At 40.7% G+C, this 20,932-nt stretch overlaps 1 protein-coding gene across 2 annotated transcripts in view; it reads right to left on the bottom strand.

Moving 5' to 3' along the window:
• The window catches only part of PDE11A (phosphodiesterase 11A), a 104,758-nt gene extending 84,077 nt beyond the window's left edge, over nucleotides 1-20,681 (bottom strand). Inside the window, exons 1-2 of one of the 2 annotated variants that reach the window (XM_054636474.2) lie at nucleotides 19,213-20,681; nucleotides 6,890-7,048 (exon numbers count right to left, since the gene is read on the bottom strand). In XM_054636474.2, the coding sequence (XP_054492449.2) occupies nucleotides 6,890-7,048; nucleotides 19,213-20,019 (966 nt within the window). In that variant the 5' untranslated portion in view covers nucleotides 20,020-20,681. Of the gene's footprint in view, nucleotides 1-6,889; nucleotides 7,049-19,212 lie in introns of those variants that run through there. The other variant, XM_077181372.1, reaches the window with a different exon arrangement.
• Between the last annotated feature and the right edge of the window lie 251 nt (nucleotides 20,682-20,932).

Genomic DNA, 20,932 nt, shown 5'->3' with positions numbered 1-20,932 from the left:
TTTGCAAACCAAAGACAACAGGGTGGCACAATTTTCATGGGAGGGAGAAACACTATAGTTAAAGCTGGGACAGAGATGTGAAATACTATATGCAAAGCTGGAACTATTAAACAAACTGCTGAAATGGATTTTTTAAAAATTGTTTTGGTGTTTTTTAACACATCTGTTTGAATAAGGGATGCTACATGCAAAGCAAGTAGTCAACAAGGCTTCAAAAGCTCAGACTGAGTCAAAAAAAGGAAAATAGTTTCCTTATAATAAAGTAAGAATACTTAAAATTGAAAATCTAATAGCACATATGGAACAACCTAATGCCATTTTTAGAATTAGGAAGATTCAGGAGAGAGATCACTGTAAAGTGATTCGCTCAAGGGGATACTGTGAATCAGTGCTAGAACAACAATTCTGTTTTAATTACAGTTTCTTATTAAGCCTGTATTAACTTGCTGAAGGTCAGAGGTTGACTTAATTTTTAGCAAAATTATTTGCTAAGAAGTTTCCAGTATCTCATCGTGTAACCTATAGCTACAGATAGGCTCTGCATCACTATTCCAGGGGGAAATACTTTTGATGGCAGGAACTGCTGTATGAACATTTCATTCTGCTTCAGGAAAGATAGGCAATTCACAGGAGATGCAAAATGCTATTTTCTAAAAGTATATCAAGCCTTGAAGTTATTATGAAGAACATCTAGGGAGAACTGAATAGACTGACAGAAGTTCAGAAAACACTTCACTAGGGACCAAGTCCTCCCATCCAGCCCACAGGGCACATCTCCAGTAACTGTCAGAAATAAAGGTTTCACCAGCTGTTGACCACAAAGGTTTCCTCTTACATGCTTCTGTAACAAGGCCCTAGTGCAGATTTCACTTCAAGCAAACAAGATTTTTCTAATAAGCCATCTGATCAAAATAATTTACTTGGTTTAAGGGAGTTTTGCCAAGAAAAGAAAGACAGCTGAAAGTAAAAACTTTATTTCTTAGGTAATGGAAGTACAGGGTTTTCTCCAGAAAAAAACCCCTGAAACAAACCATCAAACAAACAATAAAACCTGATTTTCTAATCAATTCCTTATATAGACAGTACCTAGGTGTTACACTGTAACACAAGTACACATCACGGCTTTCGAGACCCGCAGGCTTTCTTTCTTTTTTTATGACAGATGTATAAAACAAAATTCTGATCCTCCCGAGCCTTTGTATTATTGTTGTTTTGGTATTCCAAGCTTTGAAGTGGAAAATCTATTAATAAAAAAATGTATTAACATCACCCTTTCTAGTTACTAAGGTGTCTGAGAGTTACATCAGAACTGCAGAATTCTTAGCTTTTAGGCTTCCTGTTGAAAAATTTATTCCCTTCTGATTGAATAATGTAGTATGGCTGCACAAAGGCTTCCATGATCATGGCATTTGGCTGCATTACCAGTCTTCCTGAGAAGTTGTTGTGTTTGACCAGTAGAGATCTGGGCGCCTTTCTCCTGCTGCAGTGCCTTGTGAATACTAACGAGAGGAGAAAACAGAACACAAGCTCCAGGGCTATTTCTGTGCTTCAGAATCTGCAGGAACACCCAACATTTCTCTTAATAAGATTTAGTCTGAAGGTACTACTGAATGCTTCATAATTCATGTCTCTGAATATATGAGTTATCCTCATCACTCCTCTGGATTTTTTTCTAAGATGGATATAATTAGTAAAAGTAATTTTTGATAATGTGACTGAAAAAGCATGAAGGAAAGCAGCATAGTCGACTGTGAACCTGTGTCCTCCAGTGGAAGCAATAAGAGCCAAAACTGCTCCTTAACCAATCTCTTTTCAGTGATCTGACATGGATGAATTTAAGCTTCATAAATAGACTTGGGAGTCTGCATTAATTAAATGTTCCTATGTTAGAAAGGAACAGAGGTTTGATTTTAAAAAGCCCATTAAGTCAGCAGAGATTCTTTAGTTTAGTGAGGTCTGAGTCAAATACTACGAATATTAGCCAAATGACAATCAAGGCTTACAGATAAGAGCTCTTATTTATTCAAGTCTCTCCATATTAATTAGGAAGATACAAGCACAGACAATATGGAAAGAACCAACAGGTTCAGATTCCCACTGGCAATAGCAGGAAGAATCCACATGTATAATAGAGTAAGGAAGGTAAGAACAAAACTCCAGTCCCCACAAAAAAACCCATCACAATTTGTCTTGAGCTGTTCTATAGAGGAAGCCCTTCCTGACACCAACTCTGACCATTTGTTTATTTGTTTTATGATGATATCTGGAGGCATCAAGCAAGTATCAAGAATTTAGTGTAAAATGTACCATAAATACACCGAAACAAAGCATCCCATTAGTCTAGGAAAATACACTTTTATATTTGGAAAAATATATGGTTCACTGAAATATCCCTGCAACACATCTTAGGCAGGTTTCCATACCTCAGAGATAAAGATGCCCAATTCAAATATTAACCACCAGTCTCAAAACAGAGGTACTGATATAGGGAGGTTTTTAAGTTTTGAGTATGTTTCAAGTTCTGTAATTAAAAAGAAATCTAGACTTCCAGCTTAACTTGAAAGTGTGACTGAATGTATGCAAGACTGAAAGAAGTCCGTGCCAATGTCTGTCATGGCAGTCATTTTGTACTGTTGGTTGCAAACCAGTGGTGTTAAGCTGCCTTGATAAAGCAAATATCCTAGTGGCAAATTGCTTTAAACTCCCTCAGCAAGACAGTTCAGTTACTGTGATTTATTTTAATTTAGGTTTGTGCAGCATGTACTTTTCTAGAAGTGTGCCTAATAGACCATTAGAGTTTTCCCACATAGCTGTGGTGCTTCAGCACCTTCATCCTTCAAATGTCTTCGTTATTTTCAGTCTTCTTTCAGGAAATTTGTCTCTTGCACTGGGAGATATGTGACATATGGGCCACATGATACCTTTGAGGATTATGCCATTTTTAAATAATAGATTTTGGAGTGTCACTGCCAAGCGAGAGAACCAAGGCAGGTATTAGCAGGAGGTTGACACATACTGCCATACATGGAACATACAAAAAAATGTCTTTACCTAATTTGTTTCTCATTTGTTCCTTTGTAGTAGATCCATCAATTATTTTCAGGTGACTTTTTTTTTTTTTTGTAAATTCCACACATTCATAGAGCTGGAGTTATCATTTTCACAGCAAGGAAGAGATGCTTGCTTGTTCTGGATCACTTCCTTTCCTAGTAGTTTTATTTACAGTTGATTACTTCCCTAAGATGAAGGAATGGTCCATACTGACTTTAAAATTGCTATCTGCCAGCGTGATTGTAAGCTCATCATGCAAAAACTCACAGAAAATGAATTAGCAGGTACAGCAAAATCCCTGGAAATCATTCATCATTATGGTAGACCTGATGTAGGATATATTTAAGCTTTAATGAATATGGACCAAGAAGAGCACAATAAATTGGAAAATTCAGAATCACAAGGCTGCTATTAGGAATGTGAGAAATAAGATGTTGGAGCATGAGAACATTGATCTGCAAGCTCCCACAAACCAAATGCACATCAGATAAATCCTGTACTCTATAGACATATATACTTAATAAAACTACCCACAGAGCACAGACAACAAATCCAGTTTTTACTTCCCCCTCCCAGGTCTCACTGCATTCAGACTACTGGTTTTCAGCAAAGCCAGCAGGGTTTAACTCGAGATGGCAGCCCTGGGTACTTTCCCTGCAGTCAATTCACTTCTCTCAGAGGAGGAGGATGTCAGAGGCAGAGAGAACAGGATGCCAATTTAAGTGACCACGGAGCTGCTGTTGCTGTTTGTTAAGCCTCTCTGATGGAGGACTAGATTTGTTCTGGCACTGAGTTTCAGAAGACTCTAAAGGGCAGACAATAATCGAAACCACAGACTGTCAAAGTCTTGTTAGGCTTTTCTCAGCAGTCCTGGAACATGTATGACTCACCAGCAAACGGCACATACCCTTCAGTGCATCTTCAGCCCAGTCCAGGGAATGCATGTTGGGTGCATAGTTCTTTCCAAGGGTTCAGGACTTTTATCTCTCTACTCTTTGTGCAAGTGAACAGGTCTCTTCATTTGCAAAATATATGTAAAAGTGCTATTTTTCCAAAAAGTTACCAATTACACAACATAATGTAATAGTGATGACTATTATGTGTAATAAGGTATTCCAATATTGTTTGTATCAAACTGAAGATCTCCAAAATCAGTTTGTTCAACTGAGCCACTGATGCTGGGGTGACAAAAAACATTGTGACACTGAGCATCTTTCTCTCATGCCTGTGGCTGTCATCTAATTCTGCACTTAAAAAATGAATTGGCTAAAACATCCCTAACACTAAAAGGAGAAAAGAAATTTGGCAGTGGGAAACAATATTAAATGTGGAAAATTCACTTCTATTTGTTCTTAGTGCCGTGCTTTTAACACTGTGGTCAGATATGTAAAAGAAAACCCTGAGAATTTGCCACGAAAAGCAAAACCAAAAGAACTCTGCAATATAATACTCCATTTTAGATACTGCAAAATATAAACTTGGTTACAGCTTGAGAGCATTAAAAACTCCTCAAACCTTAAATATTTTATTTGCTATTAAATTCCTGAAAACAACTAAGAGTACATAAAAATGATGCTAGCATCTACTTAATTCTAATTGAAAACATAAGTCTTGGTTTCTTATTGACTCGAGACAGCAGTGCTGCCAAGAGACATTTCATTAGACAATATAGTCTTATCATTTTATAAAAAAACTCCAACAGATTATTTTAATTGCTTCACACAATACTAAGAGAGGAATGACACTTGCAAACAAAAGCCAGACTCAAATGATACTTCTATTTCTCTGAGAGGTTTTTGGGGGTAGGAAAAAGACTGCTAATTTACATTTTCATTTTCTAACCATTCTGAAGTTGCTGATTGTCAGAAACTGTAACATCAACATAAAGCTGCATATAGGTCTTTTGCCAGCTACTCATCAGACTTTTCTGCACAAGCCACCTCAATACCCAGGCTTCCAAAGTTTTCTTTTCTTACTCTGAAGAGGGTTTCTCAGTTTTCACCTGCCTCCTTTCCTCACAAACATCTTTGTTGATATTATGGTTAAAAATACCTGCTAATCCTGCAAGACAGTTCTCCTGAAAGTATGTGCTCTCTTGCTTCCCAGAGGTATATCATGCTTTCTATGTTACCAACTGAGCAAAAAAACTTAAAAGCATGAGTTTTGAAATAACAGCACTTGGACTGCCAGGCCTCATTAAATCCAAGATGTATTACAGGGCAAAATGATGGTTAAATTCACATTTACTTTTCCATAAAATATACATGTCAGAACCCATTCAATGTATTCTTGAAGAGTTCTAACATAGAGGCTTATAACTCTTAAGAGTGATCTAAATTACTAAGAACAAAATAAAGACGACACAGTATGGGCAATTTGCTGATTTTTAGATAATATTTGGTAGTCACTGAATGGGAGCAAATGCCTCAACATTAGCATCAGATACTCATACATTAGAATATTTAGGTAATACACAATTCAAATATACACAGTTGTTTTGCTGGTTGAATGTATAATAATCAAATACAGGATCCATATTAAAAGCTGTATTTTAAATAAAATTCCCTTTACAAGGACAGTACTAACAAAAAGAAGTGCTGAAAACCCCTGTTCAGGGAAGGTTTAATTTCCATTTAGTTACCCATTGAGGCATACAGTGCTAATAAATCAATATTCAACATCCAGGATTCTCAAGAATCAAAAGTAACTCAGAAGTAACCTATGGTTACACAAGTTTAGATAGCTTTTAAAGAAGGAATTTAAGAAGTACTGGATAACTTTCAGATAAAGTACCATCTGAAAATTGAGAGTTATACTTAAAGTTAGTTAATTCAATCTAAATCACTATGCTAAATCAGTTACACAAACACCTTGCAGAAATAAAAAACAAAAGTTAATTATTTTTATTTTTTAAAAAGGGTGCGTAACATTAACTGCATTTGAATCAAGATAAAGAGCTTTTTGGAGGAAAAGTCTGCTTCTAACTACACTTCCACAAAAATGAGATTCAACACTATTTCAATACAGAAGAGTAGCTCCCTATTAGGTGCTTAAAGGAGATTCCATTTCTCTCTCCTGGGCTGAAAGAGTTGCAGTTCTGTTCGTCCCCAGTTTGCTGCCCTCTACCATTCTCTTCCCCAGTCACATTTTGGCTTCCTGCACATTTTCCCTCCGAGGTCAGCTGAATACATTTGCCTTCATCAGCAGCATTTCCTATTTCCCCCTGTCTTTAATTCAAGTTCCTTCTTTGCAGATACTTCTACTTTCCTGCCTTTTGAGCTTACTTTACTCTCCAAATTCCCCCTGAGATACACATGCCTGGTGTTCCTTCCCATCCTCTTTTTCTTTAAGTATTGGCAAGTCTCAAATATTTTGGAATAGCAGATTTGTATATGCATAATTTCCTCTAAAATAAAATTTCTTTTGCATATGCTACAGGCATTTATCCCATGGAAAGTACTAAAAGAAGATCTCAATTTTTAGAGTCAGCCAACTTAGGAGTATCTCTATGATAATTTCCCCCCAAACTAATTCTTACAGGTGAAGTTTTCAAAAATAAAAAAGACTTCCTACTAAGGTCTACTACAAAAAAAGGTCTGCATAAGATTAACAGAGGAACTCAGACATTAATAGAACAAATTTTCTATTTTCTTTTTTCTTTCTTATTTCTATTTCATTTTCTATTGTAAACAACAAAATTGTACACTTTGTTATGCACTTCCAGAAGTGCATAACACAAATCATGTTCTATTTACTAATTTAGATTAAGTAAGTAAAGACAAGTCTACTGAATTAGAGAAAAAAATTAGAAAGCATGCAAAAGTAAAGGTAACCTTACCTTTTCATCATCATCAGAAAAAGGGGCACCTCCTGGAGTCTTATTTATTGCTTGGGCAACACCAATAATCTCTCCATCACTGTTTCTTATGGGCATGCACAAGAGTGACTTTGTCTTGTATCCAGTCAGTTTGTCAATCTCATCATTAAAGCGTCGATCCTTCAAAAGGAAATAAGGGAACATTAACATACATTTCATATATCTAAGCTTTCTTCAGACAGCTGAAGTCATTTATCAATGTCTGATATGGTATTTTTCAGTAGCATTAGGCTCTTGCTTCTCTGTTATCAGCCCATTCTTTATTAGCTGTTTTTCCTCTTTTCTCAGGGGATCAATACAAATTTACCATTACACAATCACATTCACTGAAGTCCCACATTTCTACCTCAGTTAGAAGAGTGTCAGCACAGACTGATATCTGCCATTAGTAATGTGATCATACACACACACTTCTGCTAAGCCCTGCCACCATTTCACACCCATATTCTGTAGATGCTCACAATGTCTCTCTCAAGTAAATGGAAACTCATTTATGCCCCATTTCTGTCTGTTCAAGTATGACTGGTTATGTGGACTGGATCCAGTACAAACTTATACTCAAAGAAATGCAGTCAAAACCTCAGCTCTTTCTGGAAAACTAAGTACAGGAATGTCCCTGTTCAATAAAGGCACTGTGCAGCAATCCATTCTCTGGAACAGTAAAGCCCAAATTGCAGATCATAAAGTAACTCAAAGGAGGATGAAAACTTAAGAGGTAGTGCTGACATGACTTTTGTTCATCTTCGTGGAGCATAGTCTTCAACAGCTCTTCTATCAGCCAGAGAGGAAATTACTGCTTTTCACTGGCAGCAGCTCTGTTCCTCTGTTCACCCTTCCAAAGGGTGAAGTTAGCATTGTGCTGCAGGCAATAGTTAGACCAGCTCAGATTCTCCTAACATAAGGAAACTAAGCCGTTGAACAAAATTAGGCACAACTTCTTCTTTTCAAAAGTTTAATCAATATTGGCTGTGAAATAATGCCTATATTTGACTCGTCATGAAAGCAATCCACACCGTCCTTATTTTGATTGTGATGAGCAATTCAATAATTTTTTTACTGATACTAAAAACTGACAATTTTTTTCCTTGACAAATTTTTATCTATTTCTATTTCCTTGTTGTAAATTCCAGATACTATAGAAATAGTGTCTTCTCTTCACTTTGAGACATGATATAGAAATGCTCTATTTTTACCCATTATAAAAATTAACATATACATTTGGCTACTTTATTACTTATTACACATTTTCCAACATCTCAATCTGAAGGAACTAATACCAAATGTACCCAACAAGTTCTTTGGGAGAGCCAGAACTCCCATGATGAATGTTTTTTAATAACAGCATCAAGGGTGCAGATCTGCCTGATCTTGTGATCTTTCCAAATGCTTCTAAACACTTTTATATCAACTTCAGTAGAAGCTGAACTGTTCTGCATCATAGAGAATCCTGCCTAGAAAGATACGGTTCTTCTAAAACAGAAAAAAAGGAAAATGCAGTGCAATTATCACACAGTAGGCTTCACTAATGAATAAATTAAATATTCCTTCCAGTACTTCCTGGTAGTGTCTGAACTACTATTTGGAATTAGCTGCTGTTGCTGAAATATTGATAAGATATTTTGTGCGACTGAAGACACAATCCCTGCTCTACTAATTTTGTACCAAGCAAATCAGAGTACATGGGGAGAACACTGAAACAACAACAGTGTGCCTTGAGTAGCAGTACTGTTGTTGATTGACGGACACCTAGTGGGTCTTACAAAAAAGCAAACCTTCAAGAGGCAGTTTAGCTGAAAAAACCAAACCAGCTGTTGGTCACTCCAGAAGTGAGTTGAGATTTTCTCATCTGAATACTCTCCATGCATGTGTTGTATGCAGTCACTGCCTTTTCAGCAGGCCTCAAGATTAACATGAGAAGTGCTGTTTGATCAGCAGGGTGTGGTGGCACACAGGACAGGGGCTGGTGAACATGTCTGAATGAGTCACACACTGTACAGCTGGCAGGGTTAGCAACAGATGTAATGACCAGCTATGGAGCCACAGTTCCTTCATGGATGCTGTGGAGTAGCAGAGACACAAGCGGGATTAGCAGCCTGAAAAGTGTTGGCATGCTCTTTAATGTACAGATCATTCCTGCTGCTTTGCTTCTCTTCTCAGGCAGATCATGGAAGTTTTCTGTTTGTCTCTCTCCCTGGAGCCTGCACACCAGGAGGAAGCAGGATATCAGATTATATCCTCTGATGCTAGAGAACTGGATGACCTTTAGCAGAAGGGTATTGCGTCTTGGAGCCGAAACTAAAGGCACAGCAGTCGAAGAAAGCTAATGTGCTTAATTGGAAAAATGAGGCACTATTTACAAAAAACCCAATAACTTGGTAAAAGCTGAGAATCATCAAGATGTGAAGTGAACCTACCCCTACTCTTTTGTGGAAAAGCATGCCAGAATTTCATTTGGGTGACATTTGAATAAGTGATGAGGTGAGACATATAAGTGAACAAAATAAAATGCTGTTCCTGGCAGCATTGTTATTGTTGAACCATGCAATATGCACAGAAAGCAGTGACTGGATGACCTGCATTATGTTCCAAACCACTTATCCCCACACTCTCTTCTTTCATCAGTTATTGTCATAATAGAACATACATGGCAGGATCTAAGAGAGTGGTTTTACTGAATTTAACAGTACCAGTAAAGACTTTAATGCCCAGGTGAGAACTGTGATGGCCAAGAATGGACAATATTTATACCCCCCCTCTCCTCACAGGGTGGTAACCTTGAACAAGGAGGCCTGTTTAGCAGCTCTCAACAAAGCTGGTAAATCAGAGAGAAACTCTGTCAGATTGCAAACATTTTGAGATATAAACTGTATTATCCCACATGTTGGAACAGCCTGCAACACAACAGGGTCCTCATTTGCACCAGGCTCCTGGGTAGTAAGGAGTACCAGTGTTCATGGCAGCAATGCAGCCCTTGCTTTTAAGTTTTTTACAATTAAAACATATACTCAAAAATCAGGGGCAGACTAGATAAAAGCTTTTGAGAGAGAGACTTCACCATAATTGTAATTGTACTTACAGTATTTTTATGCAAGAACACTCATGGATTAAAGTCTTCCACTAACTGTTTAAAGAGCTACTAAATACTGCTTTGGTTCTATATAATGAGTTTTCTACACAGAGATATTAAAAATGTGAAGGCTGAGGCATTTTTAAGTGGAATTTCACATCTGCCATCAAGGAAAAGTTACTCTGTAAGACAAACCCTATCCTGGCTTTAAGGATATTTATTGATTGTCAGTGTTGCCCTGTGAAAGGTGAATGAAGTAAAGACACAGAAGAGAGCAAGTTTGATCCATCCATCCAAGTGCTGGTAATCCAGTTACCAGCTCAGGAACAATGTAGTCCTGGGGTTTTGGATATATTTGAAGATTGCCAGTGAATGAAAACAGATAAATAACTTCATGGTTTTATTCTGTAGAAGACCAGATTAAGGTACAGAGAGGTTTATTTTTCCATTAGGGTTCTACAATTATATATTATCAGAATCTCAACTTTCAGCTAAAGTTTTGTCTTCTGAGCAGTTTCACCAACTGCCTTTTGGTGTTTATTTTCAGTTAAAGTTGGTAGCTCATACACTGTTAGCAAACATAAAAGTTTCACTGTTTTTTTTCTGTTTTTTTCAACATAGGATAACTCTTTGAACTTGAAAACATGTCTTTATAACCTTATCTAGGTTAAAAGATAAGGTTATAAAGACATGTTTTTCAAGTTCATCTTTTAACCTTATCTAGGTTAAAAGATTAAAACTAGTCAATTTTGTGTGAGCATTATTACCATGATTTAGAACAAAAGAAAAAAGTATAACCATAACCTAAGTTAGCTAAGAATCAAATATTATAATGGAGGATGAAACCTGCTTGATAACATTTCCAGGAATTAAGCCTTCATGACAAAGCCACTTCCTCTTTCTTCAGTATCTAAGGAAAAGTGTTGAATCTAGTGAAATGCACCAAGTGCCTCAGCCAAAGCTGACAGCTAAAAGAGAAGGATATTTTTGATTTTATTATTTGAAAACACCTTTCAAAGATTTTCATGATAGAAGAGAACACTACAAAAAATACTGTATTAACAGGCCTGGCCCATTCTATTTTACCATTTACAGCACCATTTTTTTGCTTTTTTTTTTTTTTTTAGAAAGGGCTCTATTAAAAAAAACAAACAGACAAACTTGAATCAAAATTTCCTGGATTATACTGTATTTAAGTTCCTGATTAAGTTGCATCAAAAATAACTAATACAAGTATTATGACAGCATTGTTAACACCTGAGTATTACTGGAATACCAAACTGCATGGGATAGACAAGTTTGAGTGAATTTATAGAAAGCCATCCTCCAAGAGCCTTTACAAAAATAAAGAAACTGAAGTTGGAAGATTTCATAACTTGATTCGCTTTCCTAATCACACTTCCTGTAAGTGTAATACATAAGCTTTTATAGAAAGAAAAAAGAGCAAGAAAGCTAAAAGAGCAATCTAAAAGACAGCAAGTTCTCTAGATTCAAAGCATAACATTAAAAAAAGCTAAATACAAATAAAAAAAATTAGGGCACGCAGTCTGTTCTAGATACACTTTTCTAAAAAGTCACATATGGTGCAAATTACATTGTGCATAAACAGGAAACAAAACTCAAGCAAAAAACCACTAAAGGAGATAAGGGGAAACCTTGTAGACATGAAACTCACACACAAAACACAAGTAATAAAGCAATCTCTGACAAGACTGCCATGTCAGGACTGCTGAAGGTATTCCTGTCATCTGCCCCAAAATCCCTAAATCCCCAGAGACAAAGGCAGCAGAACAAACTAGTACCAGGCAGCAGCATTGCAAACCTAATTCTCCCAAGTAAATAAGCACAGTACAGTTATATTGTGACTATTTATACAGTGACAGCAATATTTCTTATAGCAAAAAAATTATTGCAACAGATAGGACGCATGAAACAGCTCAGCCAACTCCTATTTCTTTACTTCCAAAACAATTTTTATAAAAGGAGAGAACATTGATTTTAAAAAAATTAAGTTCCAGATTTAAAACTAAGACCATTTATAGTGGGAATTTATACAGTGGCTTACTTTGTAAAAAAGGAAAAGGTGTTGATTTGTAACAATGCAATACTAAAATTTATTTTGGTGTTTTTTTCCCCACATATGTCAGGACTTTGGGGCTTTTTTTAGTTTGATTGGTGGGAGTGTCTCATATGACTTATGAGCCCTCTTTCTGAGCACTGTTTCAGTTATTAGTTTGACAATGGGCATTAGTAACAATGCACGTTTATCTAATTATGACTTGCACAAAATTGATGTGTAAAAAATCAAATAGTCTTAAACAGGAAGAAAAGACTTTATAAGCAAGTCTGCAAATACGAGTGCCTAGCTAATAAGTATAATTACAACTCATGCTTCATAGTCTGAACTGATCAGCAGTAGGGGTCAGAAAATATTCCCCTGTAGGACATTAGCTACATCCATCACATAGGGATTTTGTTTTCTTCCTTCAAAACAAACTCCAGAGAGATCACCAATAGCACGACAGTGAGTCAAGCTGTGGCCCTACGTACAGCAGATTCTGTGCACTTCCAGTCTGATTGTATCAGTATTAAATAAATTGTTTACAAAGAAAAATATTTTTCCTCTAATTTTCAATATTTAGAGATGACATCTGTGGTGGTTCTCTCTCCTCTCCTGTACCAGCCCTGACTATGCCCCACTGGGCACCAACTATAACCATGCCTATGTTCCCATCTTGTTCCAGCATTTCTTTGGGACAGGGCTTTGTGCTGACCTCCTAAATAATAATGATACAAGAAATGTACACACACGTGGCTTTAGAAAGCTAATACTCCTCTGTGCAAGGAAACGAACAAGAGTCCTGGGTGTTGCAAGAGAAATCTGTGTATGGGTTTAAACCTAGCACCTGCTGGAGATTACTCAGGTGGGCAACACAGTTTCAAGTGTTACAGCTGCAGTCTTACTGTGACAAAGCAGCACTCATTTTGAAATGCACACTCTAGAGACATGAAGCTCAGACTGCACAGAGTTGCTGTTGCCCTGTTAGCACATAGCTACAGAGCCATTACTTTCATTTGTTTTTCATCGTTTTCCAATAGGGCTATTTTAGAAAAGTAAAACAAATTAACTTGCATAACAATGCATGTATACTTCTTAAATTTGTTATTCTGTAGAAAAGCTATGCAATAGCATATAACTGTAAATAACCAAAATGAAATATCCATTTGTTTTGAAAAATTGAAAGCCAATCAAGCAGAACATACCAAAATTATTTACCGCACAAAACTACAGCTTTACTCAGTCTTGTGCTTGTAACAGGAGCTCAGCTAAAATCTGAAGGGCCAAATCCTGCAGTTTTTGACTCATTCAGGTCACTGACCTGCTTTCATCAAATATATCTACTATTTTCTCATGAGGAACTATAGGCTACAGAATGTCACCAATTTCACATCTGTTCTACAAAGACATTCTAGAATGTCTGAGGCAAAAAAAAAAATTGAGAACATCTGTACTCTTCAGACAGATGGATCGGCTGAGCAATAAACCAGTTGATGTCTATCAGCTTACCAAAAGGAAAACCACCCCAGCTCTCCAAAAATTTTTCCTGCCAAAGCTCTGCAGGGCCAGCAGCCCAGGGACCTGTTGCAGGAAGGAGAGCTGGGGACTAGTGCAGACACTTGTGACAAAGAAGCCCAGCTGGGGCACCCTGAGCACAGCCACTGCTGGGCCACCGACTGCTCATCCCAAATATCTCAGCATCAGATGCACGGTGAGCACACCTGGGGCAGCAAGCACCTGGTGAGGATCCACAGAGTAATGACAGCAACCCTGGGGGCCAGGCCACTGCCTGCCTGGTGGGGGAGGCAGCCTCACCTGCTCACACAACTGTGGGGGGAAGGTGTGACTCCTCACCATGCCTGAGGGCTGCCACCAGCAGTGTACACTGCACTGCACAGCCCTGTCTGTCCTGGGGATCCACAGCAGCAGCACAGGGACATGAAACAACTGAGCCTTTGCTGTTTTGTGTCCCTGGTGTCAGCCAGGAGCTCCTGCCCCTGGTGGGCATCTGCAGAGAGCTGTGGTGATGTGAGCTGGGAAGGTCTTAGGATGTTGAATGCATCAGTCAGAAACTGCTCCTGGAGAAGACTTATGGAGTGAGGGAGGTGACAGGAGGTGAGAGACATCCTCAGCTGCTGCCCTGAGGGATCTCTGCCTTTCCTTCCCAGGACCTGCCTCCTGTAGAAAGATCTCTCTCCCAGGCCAGCACCACTGTGACATGAAGGATGAAGGTCATGTTCACAGCCAGTGGGCTGCAGACACAGGTATGATTTCAACACCCCCTCACCAATTTATGGACTTGTACTTAGAATTCCAAGTTTTCCTAAATTTTGCATGATGGGCTGGAGTGTCTTTTTATGCAAAGCACATCAGAACATCTTAGTCTTTACTGTTGCAGTTATTTCCTGCATTCCCCATGGCGCTTCCTAATCCTATTTAATGTACAGCAAAGAAAACCTGATTTTTAATTTTTTCTATATTACATGGAAACTTTAAACACCACTGTGTATTCTGCTTGCCAGGTCTTACAATCTTTGCTCTCTTAAGAGCAACCTCTCTCCTGTTAAGAGTCAACACTGGAATTTGTGTTGGTGCCACTGTCTGATGCTACTGAGTAGAAGGAAGTGCTTCCCACTTGCAGAGCTGAACCTCCCAGGCCCTGGGGTTTTAGTGCTTTAAGTGCTCTTAGAAACTGAGAGAGATCTGCTGTTAATACTGCTGATAGCAAGCAGCTACCCTGTGTAAGGGAATGTGCCTCTTCTGACCTTCTGCACCCACAGGCAGCCCCACACAGGCCCCCCAGGCTCAAAGGTTTGCATCTCTGAGCAGCATCTCTGTGATGCTGTCCTGGCACAGCAGGAGACTCTGAATGCTCAGAGCTCACCAAGAGGGCTTGAAAAAGACAACACCCATGCCTGTAGCCAGGTACTGGAGGATGTTTAAAACCTGCAGTGAAGGGTTGTGTGTGCATTAACTATGTTACACTTGGCCTAAGCTTGAAAGAGCTAACGGGAAAGTCCTGTACAAAGAGAGCTCAATTTTACTTTCCTTGATTTCAGTTGCAGTAATGTGGTTATATTTTATTTTTGAGGAATTGAACTATATTGAAAAACAATTGATCATATTTTACAGCACTTTCTCTAACTTACAAAACTCATGTCTTAGCGTGACTCCATTTAATATTTCTCCTCTTTGCTACATGCTTTATTAAAACATCCATCTGGTAAGCCATTTTTGTCTTTTGTCTTTTAAAGCTACTTTTAAAATTCCAAAGTTAACATAAAATGTGCAGAAACTTTATTCTGCTGACACTGGAAAATGGCAGAACACACATTTCACCACTTTCTGATATATGCTTACTATTCTAGAGGGTAATATTTTTTCCACTAGTTTTTTCCACTAGTTAGAAAGATTTGGGATGCTATTAAATTGTTTCCTAATTTTTGCACAGCTAATGGTATATCAAAAACCAAACATTACTTGCAATTTAAAATGTTTATTATTTAAATACTGCTCTAAGAGACGGAACAAAATTTAAATTATCAGTAATTTCAGCTAAACACCGTGGATGTCCTATGAGAAGAATGGATGACATTAAAAATCCACAGCTTCAAATGGGAAAAAAACCTTAAATTTGAAGACAGCTTCTAAGAACTACAGGTAATGGTCTCTGTCTGTGTACTTAAAATGGGCATAATAGTCTTCATATGTGATGATGGAAGCTACATCGATTCTCTGTCAAAAGGAGCCTCAATAGACATTTAGGCCCCAAATTCCCTTGCCAGTTAAGATCTGATTCTTCTTCCAACGTGTGTGCTCAAGATATAGTTCATTATTCCCATATGAAAAAGGAGTCAGAAATACTTCCAAAAATTTACATATGGGAGCGTCCAAGGCCTTATTTTAGAACTTAAAGTGACTGAAAGTTTGATTTACAATTCAACTGGATTAATTTCAGGAGAAACAGTTTTAGACTGGCTTCAAAATGAAAATGAAAGAAAGTATCTAATTGCTTTCCTTTTCTCAAATTCTCTGTACTGCTAACACTTGCATATCAGATCATGCATGTTGCAGCTAAAATTATAAACTCACTTTCATCAAATGACTTTGCAATGCAATAAATAAAGCTTTTAATGCCATGAATGAAATTGTGCAACTTTTGAATCAGTTATGTGACATTCATTTAAACCTTTCTATAAATTATTTGTCGAATTTTCTATTGCTGTGAGCCTCCAAAAGTTTATTCAGCCAAAGCTGAACTTCATCAATTAAACTACTGTGAGATCTTATATGGTCATTGTTTAGTATTAAAAGAAGTATTTATTATACAGTCCTCAATATGTGATACTAATTCCAAACCTTGTATCTATGTATGTTTATTGAATTAAGAAAGATTGTTCACAAGAGCAGATTTTGAAAGTCCCACTCAACAATACTAACAATCACCTGGATTGTGGAAAAGCCCCATCTAATAATATTTTGTTTGCATTTTTTCTTTTTAGAAGAATAAATGTGTAATTGAAATAGTATGCTGCCTCTGATAAAGCCACAAGCAGTCATTTACAAATACTCCCCAAAACAATCAGGCTGATGGGCACAGGGGACTGCCTGCATGGAACACATTACAAGACATGACAGCATTTAATTGTAATGTTGATTGCACTGAAGTACCATTAATGTCAGTCATAGCTGACAGTACAAGCAGGCAACCCAATTTGTACTCAGTGGTAGAATTCCAAATGGTATTTGATCAGGCTCTGAGAAAACAGAGATGGTTGAATAATAATAAATTTCCCAGTACAGTAAACTAACTAATTGATGATATGGAAGTATGTTTACCTATTTTAAATAAGTTTGTTAATTTAAAAAAGCAAGCAAAAGAAGTTTAAATTAATCTAGAAGTTCCTCTGACCTTGTGTAAGGCCTTTTCTTGCCAAACAGTTAGCATCAGTGTAGAAACCTTCTTCAATGGACAAAAAAATGGTGCTCTTCTGTCACCCCTTTTCTTCAGCTCCACCTGACAGAGTTTCCTGGTGGTGCTGTTTTTTATGTGACAGTTGATTAAACACTTTCATCATCAGTGGCAGAAAATAATATTATCATATTTATTAATTTTTTAAGTGCTCCATTGTGAGCAATACAATGACCTGAAATGGAACAGCTGTCACCTCTTCACGCACAGGTACCTGGGCTTCCACAGAGCTCCTTAGACCCTTCAATTAGAAATGTCTCCTTTTGATGAGGCACAATGGTAAGTGTTGCCAAGTAAGAGAAAATAAACTGCACTAACTCAGAAACATGACTGAAAGCCGGGCCCTGTTTTATTATCCAGCAAAACTTTCATTACAGTTGGAAGGTCTTAAGTTTCATTTGCACTAAAGTAAATCAAAGTAGCTCCACTGAAAGTAGGGAAGCTGCATTTGATGTAATTACAGGATGGACTTGGATTAGAACTTGCCCATCTACTGCAACTAATGTACTTAGGGCTTAAGGATACAATGAACTGTATTATTTATAATATTTAAATTGATTTTGAATAAGAGCCAGACAAAAGTATAACATAAATAGCACTGGGAATGGCAACTGGATGGATTGCTTTTCACTTTTCTCTGTGGATGAAACAGAAAATAAACTGTTCAAAGAAGCTGGACTTTTTCACAGAGAAGTGAACACAAAGTGAAGAAACACTGAAGAAAAAAATTTAAAATAAAACAATATATATCCCTAGGACTAGAAAGCAATGCCCTTTCAGTGGCATTCTCACCTTCAAAAAAAGGGTGTCTGGAGCTATCCAGGGCTTAGAAGGAGGGATCAAGTTCCTTCCTAGCCAAACTCAGATATCCTTTATCTGTTTAGCAAGTTGAGAGTATTGAGAACATACTGCTTCACCTACAACCGCAGATATTCTGGGATTTGCACAGTTCTACAAGTGAAAGTAACAAAATCAGATTGCAAGAAAAAGTGTATAATGCAGAAAAGGGGAAAAAAAAGAAAGGAAGAAAGCCAGTTGAATTTTTTTCAAAGGTGATCCAGTACTCATTTTAGTCGAGCATTTTTACCATTCCCTTTGAAATCTGTGGGTTGGGAACCTCTGTCAGTCTGGATCTGTGAGGTGCCTAGTATTTTTCAAATACTGCTTGACAAATAAATATTCAGCCCCAAATACATATACCCTGGTTCTTCTTCTGTATTTAAAAGGCAAAAATAACCAAATCTTATTTTTCCAGTTTCTTCCTTGTAGTACGCTGTAAAGCATCATCAGCTTTTTAACGTTTATTGGTTTTGTTATTATTGTAGATTAAAACAAGACACTGGACAATGTTTATTACTAAAATTCTTCGAGACATACATCTGCCACCTTTCTCAAGCTTACCAAGATCCTAACTGAGAAAACGTGCCACTTTGTGGTTCTTCATTTTCTCGAGAACCTTCAATTGCTGATAGTGTCTTGCACAAATAAACACTAGCAACAGACCCCCCCCCCCCCCCCCGAAAGAGAGGTAAATTTCAAGCCAGGAAACTGAAGGCTCTGCTCTACATTGGCACATTTGGGCAAAGGCTCGTCAATTCTGCCTTGAAGCCAGAACTGCATTTTCACAATTCACACTGAAGCCTCTAAAGAAGTAAAAGGTGGGCAAAGTCTTTGCTGGAGAATAACAGGACACTGTTAGGAATGCGTTTGAGAACATGTACCATGTGGGCTGAGTGGGCATATGCAAAGGTGAAAATATATGATCTTTTAAAAGCAAAGAGACTTTTTCAGCAGCGGAGAGCCAGGGATCACTGAGACAGAAATTTAATAACACCATCATTGGGACTGTCACGAGCATTTTTTTTAACTTTTCTTCAGGCGGTTCCAAAACGTGCTTTAGAAACACATGAAGCGCCTGTCGCTCCTGCGAAATCCGGAGCACTGCTGTGCCACTGTAGGGCCCCTTCAGCCCCATCGGCCACCCAGGCGGGGCTTCCCCTCCCGCTGTCCCCGGCGTCCCCCCGGCACTCGCCCCGCGCCCACCGCGCCATTCCCGGCCGGGCCACCCCGGGCGGGGCTGCGGGAGGGAGGGAGGGACAGCCCGGGGGGAGGCAGGGCCAGGCCACTGGGGGCTGCTCGGTCCGCGCCTCCGCCGCCGCGGCCCGGGGAGCCTGCCCGGCTCCTACCTGGTAGGCGTCGGGAATGTTGACCGTCTCGCCGTGCTCCGCCACGTAGCCGATGATGCCCTTGCCCCAGGGCACCTGCACCTCGTTGCTGTCCTCGGTGGAGCCGCAGGGCAGCAGCGGGGTGCCGGCGTGCACGTCGAAGAACTTGGACACCAGGGTCTTCTTGCCGGCGGAGGTCCCCTCCACGAGGAAGAGGGATCCCCGGTCCGCGTCCACCATGAGGCAGACGAAGATGAGGATCTTGTAGCTGAGGCTGGTGAGGTCCAGGTCATTGGAGATGTCCTTGACCAGTTCCAGGAAGAACTGTCGCTCGTTGTGCTCCTTGAGGTAGCGCTTGTAGTCCAGGGCGGTGGGGGGGTACTGGGGCAGGCTGACGCGGGACTCCAGCAGGGCGCTGAGGATGTGCGCGGTGGTGGGGGGCAAGGAGCTGGCCTTCCGCAGCAGCGCCCGCCGCCGCACGCTGCTCAGCGGCTCCTGCGCCCGGGCGTGCACATGCTCGTCGTAGGTGAGGTTGACGTGGATGGCTTTGGAGCGGGCGAAGCTCTTCCGCAGCTCCTTCTGGGACGCTCGGCGCTGCAGCCCCCCGGGGCCGGGACCGCCGGGGCCGCCCGCGCTCCCCCAGCTGCCGCCGGGGCCGTCGCTGCTCCGCCGCTCCTCCGACGGGCCGCCGGCGGGGACGGCGGGGACGGCAGGCGCTTTAGGGAGCGAGTTCTTCCTCTGCAGCCACTTCTCCACCAGCTCCGGGTGCCCCTCTAGGAAACTTTCCACCGCCGCCACGTCGAGGCCGGCATCGCCGGCGGCTGCCATGGTGCCGGCGGCGGGGGCGGCTCAGGCCGCGGGAGCTCCCGCGCTGGCCATGCCCCGCCGCCGCCACGTGCTGCTGCCGCCGCCCCGACGGCCGCCCCGGGGCAGGGGGGATGCCGGCAGCCCCGGCGAGGGGCCGCTTCTGCCCCTTGCCCGGGCTCCTCCTCCGCGGTGCGCCTTCTTCTCGCCTTCTGCTTTCCCCCGCGACCTCCTTTCCCTGCCCACCACTCTTTATTATTAGTAGCAGTAGTATTGGTATTTTTCTAGGTATTTTTTTGTGCTTCCCGGTTTTCAGCCTTTCGCCAGTTCTGACCTCGGTTCCCGGTTCTGGGCCGCTCCCGTGCTGAGTCGGGCAGGCGGTGCCGCCGCGCCTCTGGAGATGCTCCGGGAGCGCTCGGGCAAACCCCTTCTGCCAAGTGCTGTCAGTGCTGGCGGCGGCTCCTGCGTAAGCCAGCCGGCAGACCACTGAGAAGGAGGGAGGGGAGGACGCGTGAGCCGAGCGGGGGGGCAGGCGGGGAGGAGGGAGGGCTGGCGGGAGCGCTGGCAAACCCCGCTGCGGGTGGGGGGGCACTGCCGCCCGCCTGGCAGCAGCCGCCTCGGCAGGGCGGGCGGGGCGCGCAGCCTCCCCCGGCGGGAGGACCCCCGGCAGTGGGGAGCTGTGCTAGGGAGTTTCATTCAACAACATCGGGGGAAAGGGAGGGGCCTTTTGTCTGTGATGCTCCTTCGGGGAGGGGACGAACCGTGCCGCGGCTCCCGCCCGCGGTCCGCGGGAGAGGCAGCGGGACGTAATAGAAGCGCTCCCGTTTAAGAGCTCTCATTTATACCATTGTCTGAGCGGCTTTAGTACTTAGAAAAACGGAGCCCTTCCAAGAATCCTGAGTGAATTCCGTTTCTTGATTCACTGAGTTGATTTGCG

Source organism: Agelaius phoeniceus, chromosome 7 (genome assembly GCF_051311805.1).
Source record: "Agelaius phoeniceus isolate bAgePho1 chromosome 7, bAgePho1.hap1, whole genome shotgun sequence".
Lineage (NCBI taxonomy): Eukaryota > Metazoa > Chordata > Aves > Passeriformes > Icteridae > Agelaius > Agelaius phoeniceus.
The sequence above is the reverse complement of the archived record's forward strand: the minus strand, read 5'-3'. Positions and strand labels throughout refer to the sequence as shown.